This window comes from Mustela nivalis, assembly GCF_964662115.1.
Source record: "Mustela nivalis genome assembly, chromosome: 2".
Taxonomy (NCBI): domain Eukaryota; kingdom Metazoa; phylum Chordata; class Mammalia; order Carnivora; family Mustelidae; genus Mustela; species Mustela nivalis.
In genome coordinates, this window is record NC_139021.1 from 171,448,783 (window position 1) to 171,471,892 (window position 23,110).

Below are 23,110 nucleotides of genomic sequence, written 5' to 3' on the forward strand. Positions count from 1 at the left end.
TCTGGCAAAAGTTTCAACTCTAGAAAGCTGTTTATGATCAGTATCAATTGCCTAGCCACTCGGGAGGGCCTAGTGCCAACTCATTTTCCTTATGTTCTGCTGGAAGCAAAACTTCATTCGACATCTGAAACACCTTGTTCCAGAGCTGGGCTGTCCAATACCAGCTCTAGCAATATGTGGCTACTTAAATTTCAATTAATAAAATGAAATGAAACCAACAAATGAATAAAATTAAAATTCCCTTCCTCGGCTGCAGTAGCTGCATTTTAAGTGCTCAGTAGCCACCTGTGACTTCGTGGCTACCATACTGGAAGCACAATGGTAGACCATTTCCATCATCACAGAAAGTTCCATCAGGTAATACTCTTCGAGAGTAATTAGAAATCTGAATTAGCAATCTGAAATTAAAGAACTAAGTTAAAAACATGACACTGTCATTTGACTGACAGGGCTGGCTTTGTCTCTTAGGGTATTTGTGTCTGTTCATTTTAACTAACATCCGTCCAGTTCATTCTAATCCTCACGTATTATACATGTGTCTTGAGTCCTAGGAGAAATGGCAATGGGAAAATCTACTCTCAGCTTGTAGGAATTCAACATGGCGCCTTACGTATGCAGAACACTCCTTGTTTTTCTCAAGGGTCTGCACATACAAGTGAGTCATCCCACTTGAAAACAACAAAAGCCAGACTAGCAAGGGCCTTAGTTCAGAGGGTTCTTAATGACTCTGCTTAAAGGAGGAGTCCCTGGCTTAGAGCTCCAAATCTAATCACTGAGCTGGAACAAAAACCAGGTTTAATGGTCAGACCCTGATTCTGGCTAATCTGGCAGACGGGCCTGAGATGTTGCTAAACATTTCAAGTAGAGTTAGAACACTTTAAATAAAATCCACCCCCCCCCCTAACAAATTTTAAAATCTGGAAATAATTTTTCTGAATCCTCAGCTCGAACTGCCCACTTTTGTAGGAACCTTCTGTGTCTCGTTTTCCTGAAGCAACTTGACCAAGGTCACCCTATAGACTTGTCAGGGTCGAAGTCTTGGCCAAGCACGAGGTAGTGTTTCTCTGACTCTTTAACCTCTTGAAAAAAAGAATTAAAAATTCAGCCTGGAAAACACTGTAGAGGACATCTTCTTAAAGAGGGACAACATGGGTTAGCACATTAAAGATGAAGCTGTTCTGCATTACAAAAAAAAAAAAAAAAAGAAGTGTGACTTTATTTAAATCTAGCATTTTCCAAATGCAGTTTTTACCGTGCCCTCTAGTTCTATCCCCTGGAACTGCTCTTTTGAACACTGTCCTTTGGGAAGGCACTCTGACTGAGCTACTCTCAATGATAACAAAGAGTGAAGTCAGAGTACATTTCAGGGGGAAAAAACCCAGTCTCTTTCAAATAAATAAGCTAACACTATCCACTTTCTTTAAATCTTAATTATTTGATTATGTTTGTTGAGAGAGGCAGGGCCTTAGAGATTTTAGTAATAAAAACAGTTTCTACATTAATATATCAAACTCTTGGAGTCTCATTCCTAAATTTAGAAAAAAAGAAAAGCATGACTTCAAACAGTACTTACGCATTAGAATTGGTGAAGTCAGTAAACATTCACATGTTAATGAGTGGGTGAGAAGACATTAAACCATAAAAAAACAAACAAAAACAATGTTAACAAACTTAAAAAAGCAAGCACATGGTGTAAAATCTTAAAAAAAAAGATGAGAAAAAAAAATCACAGTTCTAGAGTCATTACTGTATGTACATTGTCCTTTTTTTCCCCCAGAATGTTGGCCTAATTTTTTTCCTTGTGCATTTTCAACTTTCTTTGCTTTTCATGTCATCCTCATCCTTAAGGACTCATTAACGTCTACTAGATTTTTTAAAGGCAGCCTTCAAATTTCCAGGCACATTTTGTGTATAATTTTCTGAAATCACCTGAAGACCAGTGTTGGCTTTCTCTTCCCTTCACAAAGACTTACGGCCCCTCCTCTATAGAGACCTAAGAATGCTGGGGGGAAACGTGATTTACTTATGGTAATGTGAATTCCTGGGTTTAAAAATCCTATATTTCCAGAAAAGGAGAGCACAATTATAAATCCACGTTAGGGATTTCAGTTTGCAGGAATTTCAGAGACAAGCTGGCCTAACTCACTAGTTGCTGCCTATTAGAAATTACTGAAGGACAGAGAAATTGTGTCTGTGATATCACAGAACCATTGAGGGTAAGGGCTGGGACCAGGGCTGGGACCAGATTAGGTCCCTGTTCTTGGAGTGTGTCCTGTTCATTCTACCGCAAGGTGCAGACATCTGCATGCCTGTTAAGAAATTGGGGAACTAGAGAGTCAAGCTGATGTAGGCTTAGTCCAGTTAATTTTTCTAGGTAGCTGGCCTTCACTATTTTAATTAAATTAATTATAAGTTTATCCAAATTATTATAGAGCCTGGATTATATTATCTGATGGCAAAAAAAAAAAAAAAAGTGTGAATTACTGGGATCTTCCTAACCAAGCTAAGTGTTCTCTTTCTAAGAAAACCAATCTCACAGTAATTGCATCTTAGGAACCCATAAAAGCATAATGTGCTGGGCGCCCCAGTTTGATTCTCAAAAGCAGCAGCAGAGAAGCCCTTCAAAGGACAGCAGAGCTCAGTGGGCGCCCCTACTTAAAAGCTATGCAGAGGAAAGCGGGTTTTACCATGCTGTTTGTAGATGGGTGGTTTTCGGTAAATGTTGATCCCTTGATCTGTGGAAATGAAAAGCAAAGGTGTGTAATTATGGGAACCCGTTCAGCAATGGGAAAAACAGATCAACCAAGAGGGAGGCAAACCAAACCCAAGACTCTTGAACAAAAATAACCCTGAAGGTTAACTTTTGTATTACAAAGACCAAAGTTCGTGGAAGAAGCTCCAGGGATGAGTGAATTACTACAGACAAGTGATATGGAATCCTTTGTAATACATATTAGGATATATAGAGACGTAACTAATTCATGAGCCATTTATTGCAAATATGCACTTCACTAAAAGTGGGATTAAAACAGGAAGAAATGGAAGCAGTGGAGGGACTCCAGTGGTGAGGAAGACATAACCAGTTTGGGGAAGGTCCCCAAATAGCTACTGTCTAGAAATTGAGCTCCAAGTGGATACCAGGGGCTCAATTTACTTTTCAACTAATGAGTGGAACAGTGGAAAGCAACGCAATACAAGTAAGAGTTGTTTTTTAAAACACAGAAACAGTTTTTATGTGCAAGGCTGGTCTGATGTGCTGACAAAATGTTTGAGAGAATCCTAACTAGTATAGGTCAAATTTTTCAAAAAAAGAAAGGAAAAGAGATGCCAAATACTATTCATTTATTTATATAGGACCCCATCTGATAATGCTCCAGTTTCGCTTTGACTGCAAATACTCAGGAAATTTCAAAGGTCTGTTTCCCCCCAATCTTGGGCACTGTATCTTGGTGGGGGCATTCTTCATGCACAAAAGTTGCAAACGTACCAACAACTTTGATTTTCAGGGTTCAGTGAAGCTTTATTTTAAAAGGCAGTTCTATCTTAGCAGTATGAATCTCACTGAACTTTCCTCTGTTTTACGAGGTTAAGTTCGGAATGCAAAAGAAAAAAAAGTACAGATTCCAAATATGTGTCCTAATATTAACATAATGGGTAATTTATTAAACCACTTTCAGTAGCTTAGAAGAAAACAATGTACTTCCAATGGGGGGAAAAATATCATGACTTCTGATGGCCAACCTTGCCCCTAAAAATTGAGTTGACCCTAAACATTAAGATACTGTTGGGTTCTGAGTTTTCCAGATCTTGGTGGCAAATTACCATTTGTACCATGACAGCAAATGTTTAGGATTTCAGCAAAGCTTACAGCACCAAGCCTAAATTGCAAGATATCTTTGTGGGCTAAGAAGGTAGTCAGTTGGTTATGAACTACGAAGGACCAACCAAATGATCCAATTTTATACCTCTCTGAAAAGTTCACAGAAACAATCTCCCCACGGGAGACAAACAGGAAGAAATAAAATCACTCTTGAGTGAGGCTGTGGTTCATTCTTGAGGATGAGACGGTCACTAGAATGCCATTGTGACAAGTAGGCAATGACACCACACCACAGAGCGGTATCTTCGAAGGGCACTCATTCAAATCTCCGTACATTTAAATTAAAATCTCAGTAAAAGCAAAACAAGGCAACTCAACTCCTTCCCTCACTCTCTGCTTCCCCTACTCCCTTCAAAAAATTTTGAGTGAACTTAAACCTTCCATACAATCCTTGGCATTTTTCACATCCCCAAACTTCTGAGAGGCCTTCTGGGTCAGATCGTGCAATTTAGGGTTTGTCAACCATGTGCACCCCGATGAAGACAGTGTGAGGATGAGACGAGACAGCTGACAGCGCTACATTCTACACCGTGACAGGACACCCGGACAAAGACCGTGTCAGCTCCTACCTGGAACATGGAAATGTTTAGGGGCCTGAGCATAGGTTGGAGTGAGAGGACGACTGTCTGGCCGGTAGGGGAGAGGGGAGCTCGGGCCGCCGGACGGCTCATTGCCTCCAATGAGAAGAATGGAGAAAACAAAATAAGAGAAGGGACAGCAATAAAGAACACAAAGCGAGCATAATAAAAATTCGAAACAAACAGGAAGGAGGTACATCCAAAAGGAGAAACAGAGGAAACAAACTCAATTTATCCATTTGGCTCCCAGGGTGATAGAAGGTTTAGTTTTCCGCAAGAGAGACTTGAGTTCGCGCGGAACTGGGTTAGAAGCAGCTAGCGGTAGGATGCGTCATTCCAATGGCATGCGGTTGAAGGCCGTGAGCTAGCAGCAAACTGATTAGATGGAAAGTACATTAAGAGTCATGGAAGGTCACTTGGTAATGATTCAGGTTCAGTTGTCAGACCACTAAGTCCCAAGCATGTGAAGGGGCGGGATACGCAAGCCCAATTACAGTCACTTCCAGGCACGATGGCAGAGGCTGGCGATTGGAATGGATTTCTCTGAATGGAAGGCTCCGTGTATCTGGGACCCTGCGTGGTCACCCAGTCCCTCCCCTTAGCAATGCAAAGTGCCTGCACTTGCAGCAAATGCTTCTGTTTCCTCACTGTGCGATACACGCCGCAGGGTCAGAGCCCTTTCTCCCAGGGACTCTGCGACCTCTTACTACTCTCTCCACCTGCCTCTTCCAAGGCTTCTCTGAGGCTCCACCCCGTCCAACAATTTCATCTGTGAAACAGGTCTGGACACCTACCATGGCTGGGCACTGAGCTATGACTGAGGACATGGAGATGAATGACAAGTCATCCCTGCCTGTCGGGGGGGTTGCGAGTCTCAGAAGCTACCTAAGGAGACAGACTATGACATGGACATGCCTGCTCAGGAGAGGGTGCCATCAATTCGTGCGCAGAGCTAAGACGTTAGACTGAGCAGGGTGTCAAGGAGTAAGTACACCAGGTGGGAGGGTGGGCCGAGGGGTAAGCAGGCCTAGAAGGGCCATGGTGTGTAGGAACAACACTCCGAGCCACTGTGGCTGGACAGCAGGGTCTTCTTGGAGGAGAGAATAGGGAAGGGGCTAGAAAGGCTAGCTGGCATTGGCTGCAAAGCCTTGAGTTCCACCAAGGCCAATTATCACCCCTTCCGGCCAGGATGAACTAAGGCTTGCCTTGAGCTATCAGAGGTCAGCTACTGCCCTAAACTGTCCTCCTACCCCATGTCTGAGAAAACATCTGCCCCAAGAATACACAGAAGGTGCAGGGGACTATCAGAAGTTAATGACCTATAATGCGATTACTTCTGTTCATGAGTTAGAAGACTTCTTTATATATTCTGAAGGCAAGTCCCTTTTCGTATAGATAGACGACTTACAAATGTTTCCTCTTGTTCTGTGGATTGTCTTTCGCTATCTTTATAGTGCCCTCTGAAGCACAGAAGTTGTAAGTTTTCACAGTGTAATTTATCAACTAATGCTAATGATATGAAACCTTATAAATGCCTGGCCATGAATGACTGAAGCAGTCTACTTACGAATTCTTGAGCTATTAACAGCTGAATTTAATAAACACCACTGCAGGACTAACCTTCACCTTGCTCTTGGATAAAGGCACCAGATGCCTGTATTGAGTAACAGGGTCACAAGAACATCTCCTTTTTATAACTTTCCCACTAGATCTTTGATAACCCCTAAACTATTTCACTCCAGAGGAATTCTTTACTCCTGTAAACATCAGAACTTACGAGAGCAATTAATAATTGAAAAACAGAATACTTCTGGGGGGCTGTTCTCAAAAGAAGGTAGCTTTCTGCATATCCTGAACACTGGCTGCTCCTGCTTCGGAGCCACACAGTTCTCTGGCCTTCCACTCTACCCTTCCTTCACGGCAAGAAGACATCAGACATCTCAGGGAAATGTTCTCACGGGTTTTGGGTGATAATATCCAATCAGATGAAACTCCATTAAATTTGGTCTGATGATGATTAGCCTGTGGCACACACACGCAAAAGTATCTGCATAGATGGGACGCAAAGGTTTAAGGTTATTAGAATGACCCTTTGCCCATGTATTAAAAATCTATCATGGAGATGGTCTGCTGGCAAGGGGCAGGAGGAGCCCATCACTTCCCTACCCATCACTTCCTAGGGCAGATGATTCCCAAAGGCTGGGGAGTAACTGTCTGGACCCCCGATGGGTGAATTTTAACTGAATGCTGTCTCTTGTTGGGCATAGTTCTTTATTCGGCTGCGTATTTCAGCAACCACTGGCCTTTCTAATTGCTTAAAAAAAAAACGCACACACAACCTCACTACCATGTTCAAGTCTTATTAATAGATTTAATGCTAGAATCAATTAAAACCCCCCACAAAACATTTTAAAGCACTAGGCAAAGAGAGACTCAACAATGCACCCATCTAATGGACTCTGAACAATATGACCTCCACTTGTCTCACTGGGAACAAGCCTCAGAATACTGTTGCTAGGTACCAAATGCTTAGCCCCTGGAACACCAAAGGCATTAAATATCTTTGGCATTTTTTTTTTTTTTTTAAAGTAGGCTCCACGACCAGTGTGGAGCCCAACTCAGGGCTTGAACTCATGACCCTGAGATCAAGAACCTGAGCTGCAATCAACAGTTGGGACACTTAACCAACTGAGCCACCCAGATCCCATTTTTTGGCATTCTCAAAGAAAAAGAAAAATTCTCAAGGTAAGTCCTCTTTCTTCTTTCTAACTTAAAAACCCCTATCTATTCTAGAAGGAAGTAACTGAGGAGGGCCCGGAAATAATATTTTTATGCCTAGTGCATTACTTAGGCAAAGTAATACATGTGGTGTCACAGGAAAGACCATACATGGAAGATATTGCCATCATCATCATCAGCCTGGAGATGCAGACACTGTTTAAAAATAACATAATAGTGTGTATGTCATAGAATATTGTACCTATCACATTCAAAGCCATTTTGTTCCTTAAGTAAGTCCTTCCTTGTACTGGCTAACTCTCAGTTGTCAGTGATCTTAGCTACTGTCATGAGAAGCTACTGCATACAAATATTTCTTAGCCTTCACTGTGAGCTCCTTCCACATCAGCTTTATTAGCTGATTTTTCTGTCTGGGAGATAAAATCACTTGCTTAACAAATTTGAATGCTCTGTTCTTGTTTTTAATCTTCTTTTTGGTACTCTGAGAGCCCAAGTGACAAATCCTGAGACAAGTAAATCAAAATGGCTGTGCATGTGTCTGCTGGGGCACCTGCTGGAGTGCTGCCTGGTTTTCTGGATGCTAAGTGCTCATGTTTCAAAATATAAATGAGTAGTTTGAGGGGATCGTAAAGTTGGCAGCCTCTAGAATTTCATGACAGAGTTTCAGGATTGTTGGTTTTTGTCTCAAGTTTTATTTTTATTTATTTATTTATTTTTAAAAAGACTTTATTTATTTATTTAACAGACAGAGATCACAAGTAGGCAGAGAGGCAGGTAGAAAGAGAGAGAGGAGGAAGCAGGCTATCCGTGGAGCGGACAGCCCAATGCGGGGCTCGATCCCAGGACCCTGGGATCATGACCTGAGCCGATGGCAGAGGCTTTAACCCACTGAGCCACCCAGGCGCCCCTTGTCTCAAGTTTTAACAAGCATTATGGCTTTCTTCAGCAAGTGTCAAATATTTGGATCAGAGAAAATCATTTCTATGGCAGAACAGCAAAGATTCCTTTCAAAGAGACTTAATATAGGTAGCCCTCCGGGTCCCAAATCTGTTTTCTACCTCGTGGACACAGAACATAATGTCTAACAGTATTTCCAAGGGGAGGGAAGAGTAACTCAGCAAACATGACACAGACAAAGCTCAGAACAGAGTGAAAAGCTTTCCAATCTAAGCATGTACTTGTTCACGTGGCCCAGCAACGATAGAGCAACATCGAATGAAGCTGCAGGAGAGTCCAGGGGACAGAAATAAAAACACAGCGGGAAAGAAGATGGACATTCTAGAACGTGGCTGGAGAAGCCAGTGGGATAGGGAGACAGCCTGTGATGGGCATCTTAGCTTTACACGCACGCAGCAACCTCAGCTCCATGAACCCTGGGGGGTTCCGGACCCATGTGTCACAAAAAGGATGAGGAGGTGGACTTGGGAAAAGGCGGGGTGCGGGTGGGGCTGCACTTCCGGTTGCCACAGTAGCAGGGGGCCCCCAGCTTCTAGCTACACCTTCCTGAGAAGGACATACATCCTGCCCTGGCATCCTCGTTTGTCTTAAAAATAACCGCCTCAAGACTGTTAAGACGAACTGTAAGATAAAATGTGAATGTTTAAATGAAGGGCCGTGGTGGACTTGCCTCCACTCTGAAGACACCTTCGAGGTGTTTCTCCAAAGGCCATAAATGCCCTCCATGTTGAAACTTCCAAGTGCTGGAGAGGTCTTCCATGGAAATGGACACAGGTTTTTTTGGAATAACTAAGAAGTAATTCCTTGAAGAATGAGCTTTTACTGATCCAACTATATTAGGCTTTTAAAGCAGTATCTTTACTATACAAATTCTTCATGATTTATTTTGTAGTTTAGCAAAAAGTGCATCTGATTTTAAAACTAGGCATATACCCTAATGTACATTACATTTTGTATCTGATGTATTTAAACTATTTTATAGGAATGAACTATAGCCATATGAGAGAGAAATCATTAGGTATTTCTTAAGTGTGAACTCAAGGTCAAGCTAATCCCTCCTGGCCTAGTGGTCTCTACAATTTAAAATCACAGTATTTGTGTCAAAAAGTTCAAATTCAGTCCAAAGACAGAAAACGATGTACCTCTGACCCTTGAATGACATGGGCTTGAACAATATGGGTCCATTTATACACGGGTATTTTTTGGTAAATGGAATAGTGCTATTTTCCTCTTGATTTTCTTAATAACATTTCCTTTTTTCTAGCTTCCTTTATTGTAAGAATATAGTCTATAATACATATAACATACAAAATATGTGTTAATTGACTGTATTATCAGTAAGGGTTAACAGGAGGTTATTAGTAAAGTTTTTAGAGAGTCAAAATTCATACGAAGACTTTTCCACCACACAGAGAGTTGGCGCCCCTAATCTCTACATTGTTCAAAGGTCAACTGTATAATTACCTTTTTAGTAAGGCACTATTTGGGCACACAAAGGTACGTAATTTTTATTGCTATTTGGTCTTCAGATTGAAAAGGAAAAATTTAAATGACTGAAAGAAGCTGTTTGTCTTAGCCTCAACAAGAATGCAATTTTTGAATTAAACAGAGATGGAAAAGAAGTTTGCTTTTAAAATTATCCTTCGTGTATATTTACACTGAAACACCCGGGGGTGGGGGCTGGGGTCTGGTCCGTGTAGCACACCCCAGGTGTGAGCCCTTGGCCAGGGGCCCCTTAACCAGAGAATGGAATAGAATGATGTAATCAAAACTCCTTTAAGGGCACCATGCCCAGGGGGAAATTGTCACAGACAAGGTGAGCTGAGTGCTTATTACACGGCTCTTGACTTCACATACCCACAACAACCTAGGAGAGGTTCTATAGACCAGGTAGGCAAGTAACACTCAGGAGGTGAAGTCAACAATCCAAGGTCCCACAGTGAGCACAGGACAGAGATAATATTTAAACCTAGGCGTCCAGTGTCCATCTGGGCATCCCAAGTTTCCATAAAGCCATGCACAGACACGAGGTTCTATGTCTTGATACTTCATGACGTGTTATTTGTACAAAGGGCATGTGCATTTTTCTTCCTCCAAAAAGCAGCTCTTAGGTATTTCTTAAGTGTGAACGTTTTCTAGGTTTTCTTCCACGTTAAGTGGAAAGATGAAACATCTAGTAACCGAACAAGGGAGCTTACATTTTTTAATTAAAAACCCATTTTTCTCTTGTATATTAGAAGCAAACAAACTAACCTTAGTTGGGCCATGAGCTTCTATATTAAAGTCTCTTTAAAATACATCTCTGAAATTTTTAAAAATAACTTCTCACCGCTTTAGAAACATTCTCTAAAGTACCCCCCCATACTAATTAGCAATAATAATTGTAAGTACTCTGTCAAGAATTTTAGAAAGTGCTGCTCCAACTGAAAAAGGCTGATCCCTTTGCCAATGACAAATAATGTGTATCTTCAATAAGCATGTCAGCAACATTATTTTTATGGCATAGAAAATGCTAAAGTAGCACCCATAAAAATAACAGCACACTGATTAAGTGAAGTATTTATATTTTTGGACTCCGTTGCTCAAAAATCCAAGTAAGCAGTAAGAAAATAACTTGGGTAGACGACAAAGGAAAGCTCAGTCAACTGGAACAACATTTTGGCTACTCAGTAGCAGGGCTCAGGACATGAGCGCTTGGATCACAGGGTTAGAATCTGTTAGGTCTCTCTCAAGTCCCCTAACAGCATCTGTGCTCATCTGCCACTTCCCTCCTTTAGCTGCCGTCATGGGTTAATTTGGTTCAAATCAAGACTATGGAACAAGTTAGCATGCTTCTGGGAGCTCACACGTATTTTAAATTATGGCCCCTTTGACACCCCTTCAGGGCTCTTGGATCCCCCAACACATGGAGGGGAACGGGAGCCCCAGTTGAGGACTGCTACAGAAGCATGATGGACAAGGAGGAAAACAATGGGAATGGCATAAAGGGAATGGGCAGGGATGGAGGGCAGAAACAGAAAACAGAAGGCAAAGCTCTTCTTCTGCATCGAGCAGAGATCACGACCAGTCAAAAGAGGACTGATGACTCAAAGGGTTGGCTTGAGGAGAGGAATTCAAGTTACATTGCCACAGATCTTTGTATACCATCCAAATGTTTTAATATCATTAAGTGGTTAAGTGGCTTATCACCAGTAAGACAAGTTTTGCATTTTTGCTGCTAAATGCGGGTATAATTCGCCGAGCCACATCACATATCAAAACCAGGAAAAACCCCAACTATATATTATATTTTGCTTTTGACACACAGAAAAACAAAATGATAATATATGGTTTTTTTTCCTACGTGGTGGATAATAAATCTTAAGGTCTTAAATACTTCCTGTTTCTTCATCTAGAGCCCTCAGAAATGACATGGTTCTCCCGTGGAGAGAGGTCATGTCAGTTCTAAGACGCCGGGCGTAGTCATGACACACGCAGGCATGCGGAGAGGTCGAAAGCTGGGAGCTAACTCTTGGAGATGCGCCTTATTAGCCTTCCCCGGGTGCTAATAAATCTCCACTCTGCGGGGGGGCTGCCTGGAGAAGCCTGCCTCCTTACCTTTGATATGGGGAATGAAGTGGTGTCGGAAGGGGGAGTTGGGGCGGGAGTCGCTGTGGGCGGAGCTGAGGCTGCTGGTGCGCAGGTGGGACAACCTTTGCACACCAGGAGACAGCAGCTCTGTGCAGCAAGGAGTCAGGGGCAGGGCCAGGTGGAAACAGAAAAGAAGAACAGAAATTAACACAGGAGCAGGGACAACATCATCATTCCAAGGGCGGGGTGGGAGGGGTGGGGAGGAATTAAGAACGTTAATCAGGAGTCTGCAAAAGGAAGAAGGCAAAAGGGTTAAGAACGCACCTGCTGAGGGAGAGGCAAAGTGGGGAGAATTTGCAAATAGGTTCGGGTTGGTACAGAGTCACTCTCTGGAATAAATGGCTTTATGAGAAGGAATGGCCACCACGACATTCTCTGTCAGGATGACACGGGCTACTCTGGAGCCAGTACCTGGCACAACATTTAGACTCAGATAGTTGTTTTTAAAAAGCACCTGACAAAACAGAACCCTTGAAACACACGTTAAAAAAGCAAAAACAAAAACAAAAAACCCCAATAATCATTTTAAGAACCTTGAAAAAAAGTAGTTATATGTAAAGGTCAGATTTTTTTTTTTTTAAATTTTAGGCTGCCAACTTCTCCCGGTAGCAGTTTAATTTTATTTGCTTTTGTAGAAGGAAAACCTGTTTGTGCTCCCTGGGTAGTGAAGATCTACTTAGGATCCTGAGAACTGCATGGTGGTAGCACGCAGGGACTGGAAGCTTCATTATCTTGGAAGGAAAACTTGCCACTGTCACTAAACCCAGACCTGGGGAATATGTACCATCATCTGGGATCTTGAAACCGCAGGGAGGATAATCTGAGGTTTTCTATCAGAACCCCATCGGCTTCACTTGACAAGGGTAGAAAAAATAATTTGGATATAATTTTTGAAAAAATAATTGTTTTTGTATTTTTTGAAAAAATAATAATCATGCCAGATGAGACACCCACTAATAGTCACCAGGACTACACTGTGCACAGATGAAGGTCACCTCAAGTCCACTACCATTCGATATTGTCTATCCTAATTATTTTATCGAAATTATTTTTTGAATATTTAACTTGAAAAAATAATTATAAGCCCTAATAATTGGCATCATGCATGCCTATAATATATCGTGAAAAGGAGGAGGAGAACTTAGAATTGGGAATGTTCTAGAGGCTGCTGGCTTCGGAACCATGACGGGAACAATGAAAACTTCCAGTGCTCAACAGTGACATGATCTTTTAGGGAAATAATGTCCCTGGCTGGACACCCCTTCATTATTCAGGGGCCCATGGAACAACAATTTCCCTGTGGCCCCACATCATTCTGACAAGGTCATGGCTGTGGCCTCAGTGACCTCAGCACATGCTTATATGGAGGGGTGGCTGCGTACAGGATTTCTTGTCTTCCACACAGATGAGGGCTTAAGTCCAGACCCAGGTCTAGGGCATTAATTAAATGAATATAGTTATATATGGCAAAAAAAAAAAAAAAAAAAGGAATCCATTTCTTGAAAACCTCTCATTTAACGGAACTCAACAAATATTATTTATGACCTAGAGTAGACTATACATTATTGAAGAATCATAGAGTAAAACAATCAATTTTCTATGTGCATTAAGTCTATGGCTTTAAGGGAAAGATTGCAGCCTTTTTATATGCTGTTCATTTCCTTTGGTTCTATTTTATCAAATAAGTTAGCATACGAATGAGTTTGTTCTCATCAACCTGCACAGAAGCAAGAAACTTAAAAGGAAGTCTTAGACGTTCGCTGCCACCAAGGTGCTTTAGGAGGCCAGGGTCTCCCTCTGGGAGTCTAGTTCTCAGGGAACCCTGGATCCATGCTGGGATCTCCATTTTTCCATGCCACATGAGACACCACTAACAGTCATCGGGACTACACTGTGCACAGATGAAGGTCACCTCAAGTCCACTACTGTTCGATATTATCTATCCTAATATGTCTCTAATGTTTTTGTTTTCCAAGTCTGGTTCAAAATCTAAGGGCTAGAATAGATCTGAAAAGTTATCAAATACAACCCCAAGGTGCCATGTAATACTTCCTTCTAGAAGGTGCTTAACCAAGCACACTTAGTAACACCCTGTGCCTGGTTTGGGGAAACACAGCAAACCCACCAACAAATGACCAATGCTAGATTTTAGATGTGTCTAAAAGGCACATCAAAATATTTTCTTTGGAGAGCTTCATGTTAAGTCTCAAAGTGATGAAATTTTCTTTAAGTCTAAAAAAAGAAAAAAAAAATCTCCCTGGCTTCCCGTTGTTCACTGTCAAAATGTAATTATTTAATAAATCGTAATGAATATAATCACAAAATTACACAAATTATAGTTAGATAGGAGTTTTCTTTTTTTTTTTTTTTTTTCCTGGGAAAACAGGAGATCTACTTGGCAGCAGATTTTAAATACAATATCAGTGGTGGGAAAAAAGAAAATCACACAGCAACACAAAGTCAATCTCCAGGACAGGCACCCTTACCAGGTCTGTGAAAATGCTGGGGAGAGCGAGATGTGGTCGGAGTGTAACTGTGGCGGCTGTAGACGGGGGAGTTGATGGAGCCCTGGCTGGTGGACCGGTGCATCACCCGGTCCCTCGAGTCCTGGTAGCCCTGAAAAGAAAGAGCGGGAATGTGGGCGCATCAGACACACATTCAGGCTATCACTGAGTCCCAGTGACATCCAGCTCTACAAGGACTGCCTGATGTCGACCTGTTCATACATTTTAGGGTCATATCCCTCAATATGTACACAAAGGAGCATTCTGCGGTTAACGCATTTTGTTTGAAACCCATAGCTCTTGCATTTCCCCAAATTTTAAGATGTAAAATGGTGAACTCCCATGTTGCTAGACCTCTGGGAAAAAGAGAATACCCTGATGGCCACACTGGTATGGTACCCTTCAGTTTTACAAAGCATGTTCAGCATTTCATTTGATTTTCATAGCAACAAAAGTAGAACACAAGGTATGACCTCCCTTCTCCACAAATGTAAGATGTTTCCGAGCAGGTTAAGAGACCCTTGTGCAGGTGTGTAGCTCGCATAGGGCAGAGCCTACTTCAGAACCAGCCTCCCGGCTCTAATCTTACCCTTTGCTCTGGCCGCCAACCCACACTGTCTGTAACACTGATCTGGTGACATTTTAAAATGATTTTCCTGAAGAACAAGCTGGTGGTGGCCTCAAACCCAAGAAATCCTACTTCTCACTTTGAGAAACATACCCCAAGAAGAAAATAACAACTGATCTCCAAATGGGAAAATCTGCTCAAAGATATTTATAATACCACCATTTATAAAGATTAAACTTTCTCAACAAATTGGGGAATAATGAAGTCAATTAGGTGTATCCATTCAATGGATACACCATATGCCCACTATCTCCAAAGCCAGAAAAGAGCAGATTAGATGTGAAGTACAAAAAAATCATACACACACAAACACAACACAAAACGGTTCAAACAATGAAAAGGGTAGGAAGGAATGTTCTACATTTTAGGAAATGGTTGTCTTATGAAGTTTCTGCTACCACAACAGAAACACAAGTTTGGAAGACAGAATGGAAAAATGCCTAAAATTAAAAACTCAATAACCAGGGCTGTGTGAAATGTGGGAGTAAATGGCCAGGAAACTATGGTTTGATTCTAGTTGCCTAGAACAATAAGTTATGTAAAAACAAAATAAAAAGAAGTCCCTAAACAATGTGCTTCAACTTTGCAACTGGTTGATAACAGAAGTCAATGCTTCATAACTTCTGTCATTAGAATACTAACAGAAATTAATTTTTCATAGCCCTCAGTCACAAACATTGGAATGCCACAGAGTTTTTACCAGGTTAAATTATAATGGTTATCTAAAATCAATCCAGTTTTATGTAGAGTATCCAGAAAGTTGCTGGAAGACTCACCGATTTTTATTTTTTATTCATTTTCATTTTTTTAAGGTTTTATTTGATTTCTCAGAAAGAGAGGGCGAGAGCCTCTGAAGCAGACTCTCTGCGGAACACAGAGCCCAACGCGGGGCTCGATCTCACAACTGTGAGATCACGACCCCGGCCAACGTCAGGATGCTTCACTGGCGGAGCCACCCAGATTTATTATTTTTATTATTATTCTTTTTTTAGATGGGAGCAGACCCAACACCTGAGGCGTTGGCTCCCCGGATACCTAAGGAAATGCAGAACAGTAAGAAGCCCGCTAAACACGCGATCCCTTGGTGACTGTTCTCCGAAGAGGCGAAAAGGAAGAAAATGCCGGGTCGGACCCTGGCGCGGGACCACGTTCAGACGTGAGTCAGGCTGAGCTCAGGTCGCCAGCCCGGAAGCCCCCCGCACCCTGCCCCAAAAGGGGAAACAAAGAGGAGAGCCCAAGGAACGTCCTTCTACGGGCTCCGGTCACCGGGCAGGCAGGCGGCGTGGGACTGGGGCAAAACCGAGGAACCCCGGACCGGGACGGAGAGGGTGAAGTTGCTGCAGAACCGCTAAGATGGCTGTGAGAAGAACTAATCCGGTTTGGATTAGTCTGGTTTGGACACCGGACAGCGCGGAAGGCGTGTGTACGGACTGAGAGGGGACCCGGGGCTCACCGTGGAAGGACCACGACGGCGCCCCGCGAGCCCCGCGAGCCCCGCCGGACTACTCCCCAGGGGACGGCGGGCCCGGTGGGCCGGATACAAGCCACGGTGAGATTTCTTTACCCCGAGGAGCGGGACAAGACTATGGATTTGAGACAAAAGGGAGTGTCCTCCCCTGAAATGCTCTGTGACCAGGACAGGCCATTTCAGATAGTGCAGCAAGCTGGGCCTCGGATCAAGTCCATACACGTGCGGGGAGAGAGCGCCCCCAGCAGGACGGGCGGTCTCACTCCCCGCACACCCTTCCTGGGCACTTAGGGGCAGAGGCTCAGATTACTCTAGGGCTGTTTTTACCCCCAGTCTCACTGGAGAAAACACGGACTACCGTGTCTTAGAGTCATCTCATACGTAAGGGATTCGACATGCATCACAATTTTGCACCCAGTTTTTGTTTTTTGTTTTTGTTGTTGTTGTTTTGTTCAGCGTCCTTCCTTAAAAACTCCGGTCTAGGAAAAGTCCAGGTAACTCCCAAATCCCATCCGTTATAATGTTCAACAATGGTACTTACTTCTGCTGAGGGAGTAGGAGACAAAGTCCTTGGAGACTAGAAGAATAAAAGAGAATCGAAAGTTACAGTGGATACTGATTTGTTATCAGTTTAATTAGTTTATCAGAATCGCCTGGAAACAGCACACTGCATCCACACCCCTGCTCTCCCTGTCCATCCCCATCTTCTGATTAGGTTAAATTGAGAGTGGGGCTCAGACAGGAGCATGACAACCAAGTTCCCAGGAGCCTGGCTCATGTCCTGGCCTAAGAACTATTGGTTTTGAGAAAGACGCAGTCATACGTTGATGCTTAAGTTAGACAAACTGCAACTATTTTTCCCTCTATGCTCAAACTATGCTCGGTTTACTACTATGAGTCATGGTGTCTACTGGAACACAGAATTTTATAAACATGGTTGTTGACTCAATTATAATCAGAGCAATCACGTAAAATCATTTGCTGCATGACACAGACCAGGGATGACCAGGTCTGTGGCATCCTGCCCTGGTGGGCTTGCCAACATGACCACATTCACCTGGCTTCCAACCTTCCGGGCACAAAGGCTTCCGTGGGGGCAGTGAACAGATCAAACCCTCTCTCACCTCAGGGCCTTTGCATCTGCTGTGCCCTCTGCCAGCAGTGCCTTTCACTTAGACACATGCCGGGCTTACTCCTCTTCTTCAGTGAGGTCTCATGTGGTACACACAGTGCCTTCTGTGACCATCCTATCTGAAGAAGCAACCCAGTCCTACATGCTTTCTCCTTACTCTGCTTTGCTTTTCTGCTAGCACTACACCCTGGAGAAGGGTGTTATGTATCTGCTGATGGTCTGTCTCCCATATCCCACTGCAAGTTCCATGAGGGCAGGAACTCTTTCTTTACAGCTACTTGTATTCCCAGGGACTAGAGCAGCTCCTGGCACCTATGAGGTACCCAACAAATATTTCCTAAATGAATGAATGAAATGTTTACAATTAAAATGCAAAAAACATTTAAATGGAAATGAAATGCAAACAAAGCATCCTGAAGAACAGGGCTAGATTTCTCAGCATCCCAGTTTTCCCCTCACCCTAAGGTCACAAGACGCCACCGGGCTCTCCCCGCACAGCAGCTTCCTCAAGCCCCAAAGTCTTGAGACAGCTATAGCCTGTGTTGGCATTGGTGGTGGTGGGGGTGTCTAAGCTGGGGGAAGACAGGCTCCTTGAAGTACAGAGCCAGGCCTGACTCTGCTGACAGCAGGCCTCCTGATCCTACCCCCTTCTCATGTTTCCTGGAGGCACAAACGGCTACACAGAAGGTCAAGTTTACTCCTCCAGTGTTTCTAAATTGGCAATCTATGGATTCTTTGGAGAAAGTGTTAATAAGTAGAGGAATAAATAATCAAACGGCGTGTGTCAAGTTTTCTTCATTGCAAGATTCATGTGTTGGGGAAGAGACAGAGAACATGTGTTCTGATCTGGGGGCAAACTCCCATCAAGCTTCCGTGCTCCGAAAACCCCACAGGTCATCATTCTGGGTCCTGACGGTATAATGATGCTGATTACGAGAGTGGCCAGCAATTTTGTCGAGCACTCACGGGCCAGGTACCGTTCTAATCTAAATATTTCACTGACTCACAGAAGACCTCTGAGGCAGGTGTTACTTGAGTTTACAGATAAAGAGATTGAAATACGTATCTTCCCCAAAGTTGTATGGTTAGTAAACAGAAGTCTGACTCCAAACCCTGAAACGTTCACTTCAAAGCCCAAACTCTCAAGTGCTTGATGTTTTACTGCTCAAAATGGAGCCACCGGGAAATAGATATGTACCCCCAAACCTAAAACACCAAAAAACAACTCACCTCCCCCTTGCTTGGACAACCTGAATATGAGCAAATTCTCATCTACTTGCTCCAGGCCCAGGCCCTGTGCACCCTATTCAGGAACTGTCCTTTTCCTTGATTTTCTACACAGCTCTCCAGGCGGGGCCCCTTGGCAGCTCAACAACACAGTGCGCCGCCCGCCCGCCCCCCCACCCATCGGTGTGGCTGCAGATGCAGTTACAAGCATATGACCACTAGGGGGCACTACATGAAAATAGATATCACTTCCTGTCCAATGGGCCATTTCAACCCCAAATTGAAAAATAAGTGAATGAACAACATATATTACAATTACGAATACATATACATATAATTATGAGACAGATGTCATATATACATGTATTTGAGAACAAATGAAACAGAATCACCATGTTTGCATGGCTTTTCTTCATCTAAGATCTCAAAGCACTGTGTGGACATGTTAGGTAGTTTATAGTCTGTTTTAACCTTGGGTTGAACAGCTAATTTCAGTCCAATATTTGGGTAACATCTCTCCGACTGGCTCAAATCAGTGTATAGAGGATTCCAATTTTAAAAATAAAAGAGAAAAAGGTTTAAAGTGAGTTGAACAGGCCAGGATAAACAGACCAGAGCCCATGCAACCCAGGTAGGGAACCCCCAAACCTGGGAAGGGATAGGGAGGACCCCAAGGGGCTGAGAGGCTGTGCTCCAACCTCTGGACCATTAATGCTGGGAAAGCATTACTAAGCCCCAAGAGGACAGGGAATGCCCCACAGCAGCAGCTGTCATTTCCTGAACATTCACCACGAGTCTCTCAGGTAATTGCTTTAACAGAGTAGTTTATACAGATTAGTTTCAATAGACAGTAAATGATCTAGATAGTCTATAGATACTAACCTTTAAGAGATCATTTATTTAATCTTTACTAACATCCTGTGAAGTGGATTCTGTCATCCTGTGTTACTGATGAAGAAACCAGGGTCAGAATGGTTGCCACGTGGCCAGTCATCCAAGGGGCACGTGGGGTCCCCAGGCTGAGCCCAGGTAATTTGATTCCAGAACCCTGGCTCACTTCACTGTGCCACACCATGGTCTCCGTCTCTCTGCTGTTTCTGTTCTCTCATAGTCTAACTATCTTAAGATGCTGCACACAGCGGCTGTCCTAACTGAGGATGTATGTTCTCTTCCTCATGATCCCCATGACTGTACCTCAGATGGTCTCCCCAGGAAACCCCCAGAAGACTCTCCCTCACTCCCTCTACCCAGCTCACAGAATCTCCCCTGCGAATTCTGACTCACTCCCCAGTATGCCCGCTCTGCCATCCCACAACCTGGTACCAGCGCTCATTCATGCTTCCCCGCTGTTTTCTTTGGCTGCTCTCTCAACCCTCTGTAAACTCCTGGGGCCAGGGATGGTGTGAGAGATTTCTGAGCCCCTCAAAGCACCTGGTACAGAAGCCTGCAAACAGTAGGCAATCAAAAGAACCCTCTGACTTATTGTGATTCCAGTCAGTCATTCTTACACATGTGATGAAAGAGAAGTTGTATAAATACAGCTTCTAGATGTGTTACCTCTCCCAGGCTCTGCCTCTCCTGCTTGTCATCATAGCCGGAAGTGTAGAAAGGCTCATAGGTAATAAGATCTGGACGTTCAATATCATAAATTGCCTTGACCTTGGGGATGGCTGCTAAATCCTTATAATCCAGGATTTCATTGTCCACTTTTGCCTGGCAAAGTTAAACAGAAAGCAAAATCACTTTTCAGTCTCATCTCTTTGGAAAACTATTGTTAGTACATTTCACGTCCTGCTTGAAAGGTGAAGACCTTAAAAAGAAACAAAAACCAAAGCATTTTGCTTTAGAAAGTTGCCTATTTATACCATATATTAATCATGTTTTATTAAAAAAAAAAGTCACCAAAAGCTTAGGAAAAAGTCTGTGCAGAATAAACCAAGCAGAAACGCCTGCAAACCTTCAGGATAATTTTCCTAAATTTATTACAGAGATGGAGAAGCTCAAACAGATGGTCAAAAAAAAAAAAAAAAAAAAAATCCTCCCAGATGGCTAAAAACAAGAACTGCATATTTGATAAACTAAATATTTAAATATCTCGTGGCAGAATTTAAGAATACTCAGTATCAGCCTTACAAAATGTTTAATTAATCCCCAAGTGTCTATATCCAACAATTTTTCAAGTCCTACATGGTATTACTACATTTTATAGGTCATTGACATCGATGGTCACATTTGTATATAAATTTAATTACCCGAAGGAGACATGATTGGGAAGGCTGATCTTTAACAAGGGGGTGAAAACTGGATCTCGTAACAGAAACAGAAATCATTTCAAATTATTCTACTCTGGGTTACCCACCCCCTCCATTACCATCTGCTACTTTACCTGTCCCAGAAGGAAGGTTCTTTGCCAGGAGTCAATACTTACATAGATAGTATGACCCGGCGAGCCAGGGATACTGGAGCTTGGTCTAGAATAAATGCTTTCAGAGGAAGTCCTGGTAGGCTGTAAATAAAACGCGCCTTGTAAGATTTCAGACTGTGGCTTCAGAATCAAGAGTGACCTGAGTCCCTAGCATTTACTCAAAACTAAACTGGTTAGAAAAGATCTGTGGCCTTTCTGAGTAAAGGAAAATATAACCTAGACAGAAAGTTTAAAGAGAACCAGCTGTGCAATCAGCCTTGAGAATGCATTTGGGGACTTGTCACCTTCTCTTCCTCGTCCCCTCCAAGACCTTCTGGCTCTGCCTTCACCAACACCTCCCTCTGCCTCTGTTGCCACCGACCCAGCCCCCGTCTCCAGCTCTGCTCATCTGGACCGCTGCAATGACTCTGCCTGAGGGTTTCCTGCCTCCATTCTCATCAAATCCATGTAATACCCAGAGACCAGAGGGATCTTTTTCTTTTAAGATTTCATTTATTTATTAGAGAGGGAGAGTGAGAGAACGTGAGTGAGGGGAAGAGTGGAGGGAGAAAGACAAGCAGACTCTGCGCTGAGCACAGAGCCTGATGCGGGACTCGATCCCAAGACCCTGAGATCACAACCTAACTGAAATCAAGAGTCAGACCCTTAACCAATGGAGGCACCCATGCAGGCACTCCCAGCGAGACCTTTAAGAACAGAATTTGGTCACTACATTTGGCTTCAGCAACCACTTAAAATCCCAACTCCCAGCACCTCAGGGTTTGGATCCTGTTCTCCTGTCCCACACTCACTTCCTTCCCACCATCACTCATGGAGTATGACGCAGGTTCCTGCTTCAGGGTCCTTATCCTTGCTCCTCCCTGTGCCTGAAATGCTCTGATCCTCGATTTTTACATAATTTTTTTTCCTTCCTCTAGTTTTGGCTTTAAATGTCACCTCCTCAAAGCCCTCCCTGATCTTTCAACCCCAAATAGTTACCCTTATTTTCTGTCAGTGTCGTTCTTAGTTTTCCTTCATGAATAGCCCACAGCTATGGGACAGATGAGGTGAAAGCAAAAGAAAAAAATGTGTGATCCCCTAGCAGGAAGAGAGTGTCCTTAGCTCCACAAGAAGCCTGCGGTGGCTCCATGTTGGGGTGGGGTAGGAGAGGGGGTAATGCAAGGCAGTCACACGTCTTCAGGTACTGATGCTGGTATGACGAAGCCCTGTTTTCATCAGTGAGCAGCGAGGACACTGTGTGACCAGCCAGAGAGCACAATGAGCCGTGGGGTCTCTCCCACGGCTCACATCCTATTTTTGTGAGATACGGGTCAGGGATGCTTTCTGCCATCCTTTAATGATACACTTGGGGATGGCTCTGAAGACTGCAGGCTTCCTCTGCAGCAGTCAGCAGGACTGTGGCAGAGCTAACAGCGTGAAGAGTTATCCGACAACCTTCGTTCAAGGCTTTCAGATCTGAACCACCTCCATTTTGCATACAACTGCCCCAGGTTCTCTGATTCTAGAAGTATTTTCGAAGTATTTTGAACACAGTCAGACTGTGTTCAAAGTCAAATCAGCCAGTCACCAAACCTGCCGATGCTCTGACTTCCGTGGAGAGCTCTGTCTGCTGGGAGCATCTCCAGACCCATCAGCACAGGGAAAGGCTCAAGATGTCTCTTGGAGATTAGGAAATTGCTTTGTTTCATTGCATTTACTGTGGCTCGCTTTTGCTTCACTCGGGTCTCCTTAGTTAAAATCGATTTCCATACACTTCCTACTTGCTTATAGGTTGAGTTACATCCTTATTTTCTTACAATGGCCCTTTGTTCTGCTTTCCCGAATAAAATGAGATGGTGGATAAAACACGACTCCATGTAGTATAATAGAGGGGGGTTAGGAGGCTGGATTTGGAGTCAAGGTAATTAGTTCAAAACCTCGCTCTCCTAGTTGTGTGACATTC

General features: G+C 43.3%; 1 protein-coding gene across 11 annotated transcripts in view; it reads right to left on the reverse strand.

The window, feature by feature from the left end:
- Nucleotides 1–23,110, reverse strand: part of ABLIM1 (actin binding LIM protein 1) — a 299,644-nt gene that overhangs the window by 20,759 nt on the left and 255,775 nt on the right. For 8 of the 11 annotated variants that reach the window (XM_082721486.1, XM_082721488.1, XM_082721484.1 and 5 more), the window contains 5 exons: nt 21,172–21,249; nt 20,301–20,456; nt 16,926–16,961; nt 14,271–14,400; nt 2,688–2,735 (listed from right to left, as the gene is read on the reverse strand). In XM_082721486.1, the coding sequence (XP_082577612.1) occupies nt 2,688–2,735; nt 14,271–14,400; nt 16,926–16,961; nt 20,301–20,456; nt 21,172–21,249 (448 nt within the window). Of the gene's footprint in view, nt 1–2,687; nt 2,736–4,449; nt 4,555–11,751; nt 11,872–14,270; nt 14,401–16,925; nt 16,962–20,300; nt 20,457–21,171; nt 21,250–23,110 lie in introns of all 11 variants that reach the window. The other 3 variants (XM_082721481.1, XM_082721490.1, XM_082721489.1) reach the window with 2 other exon arrangements.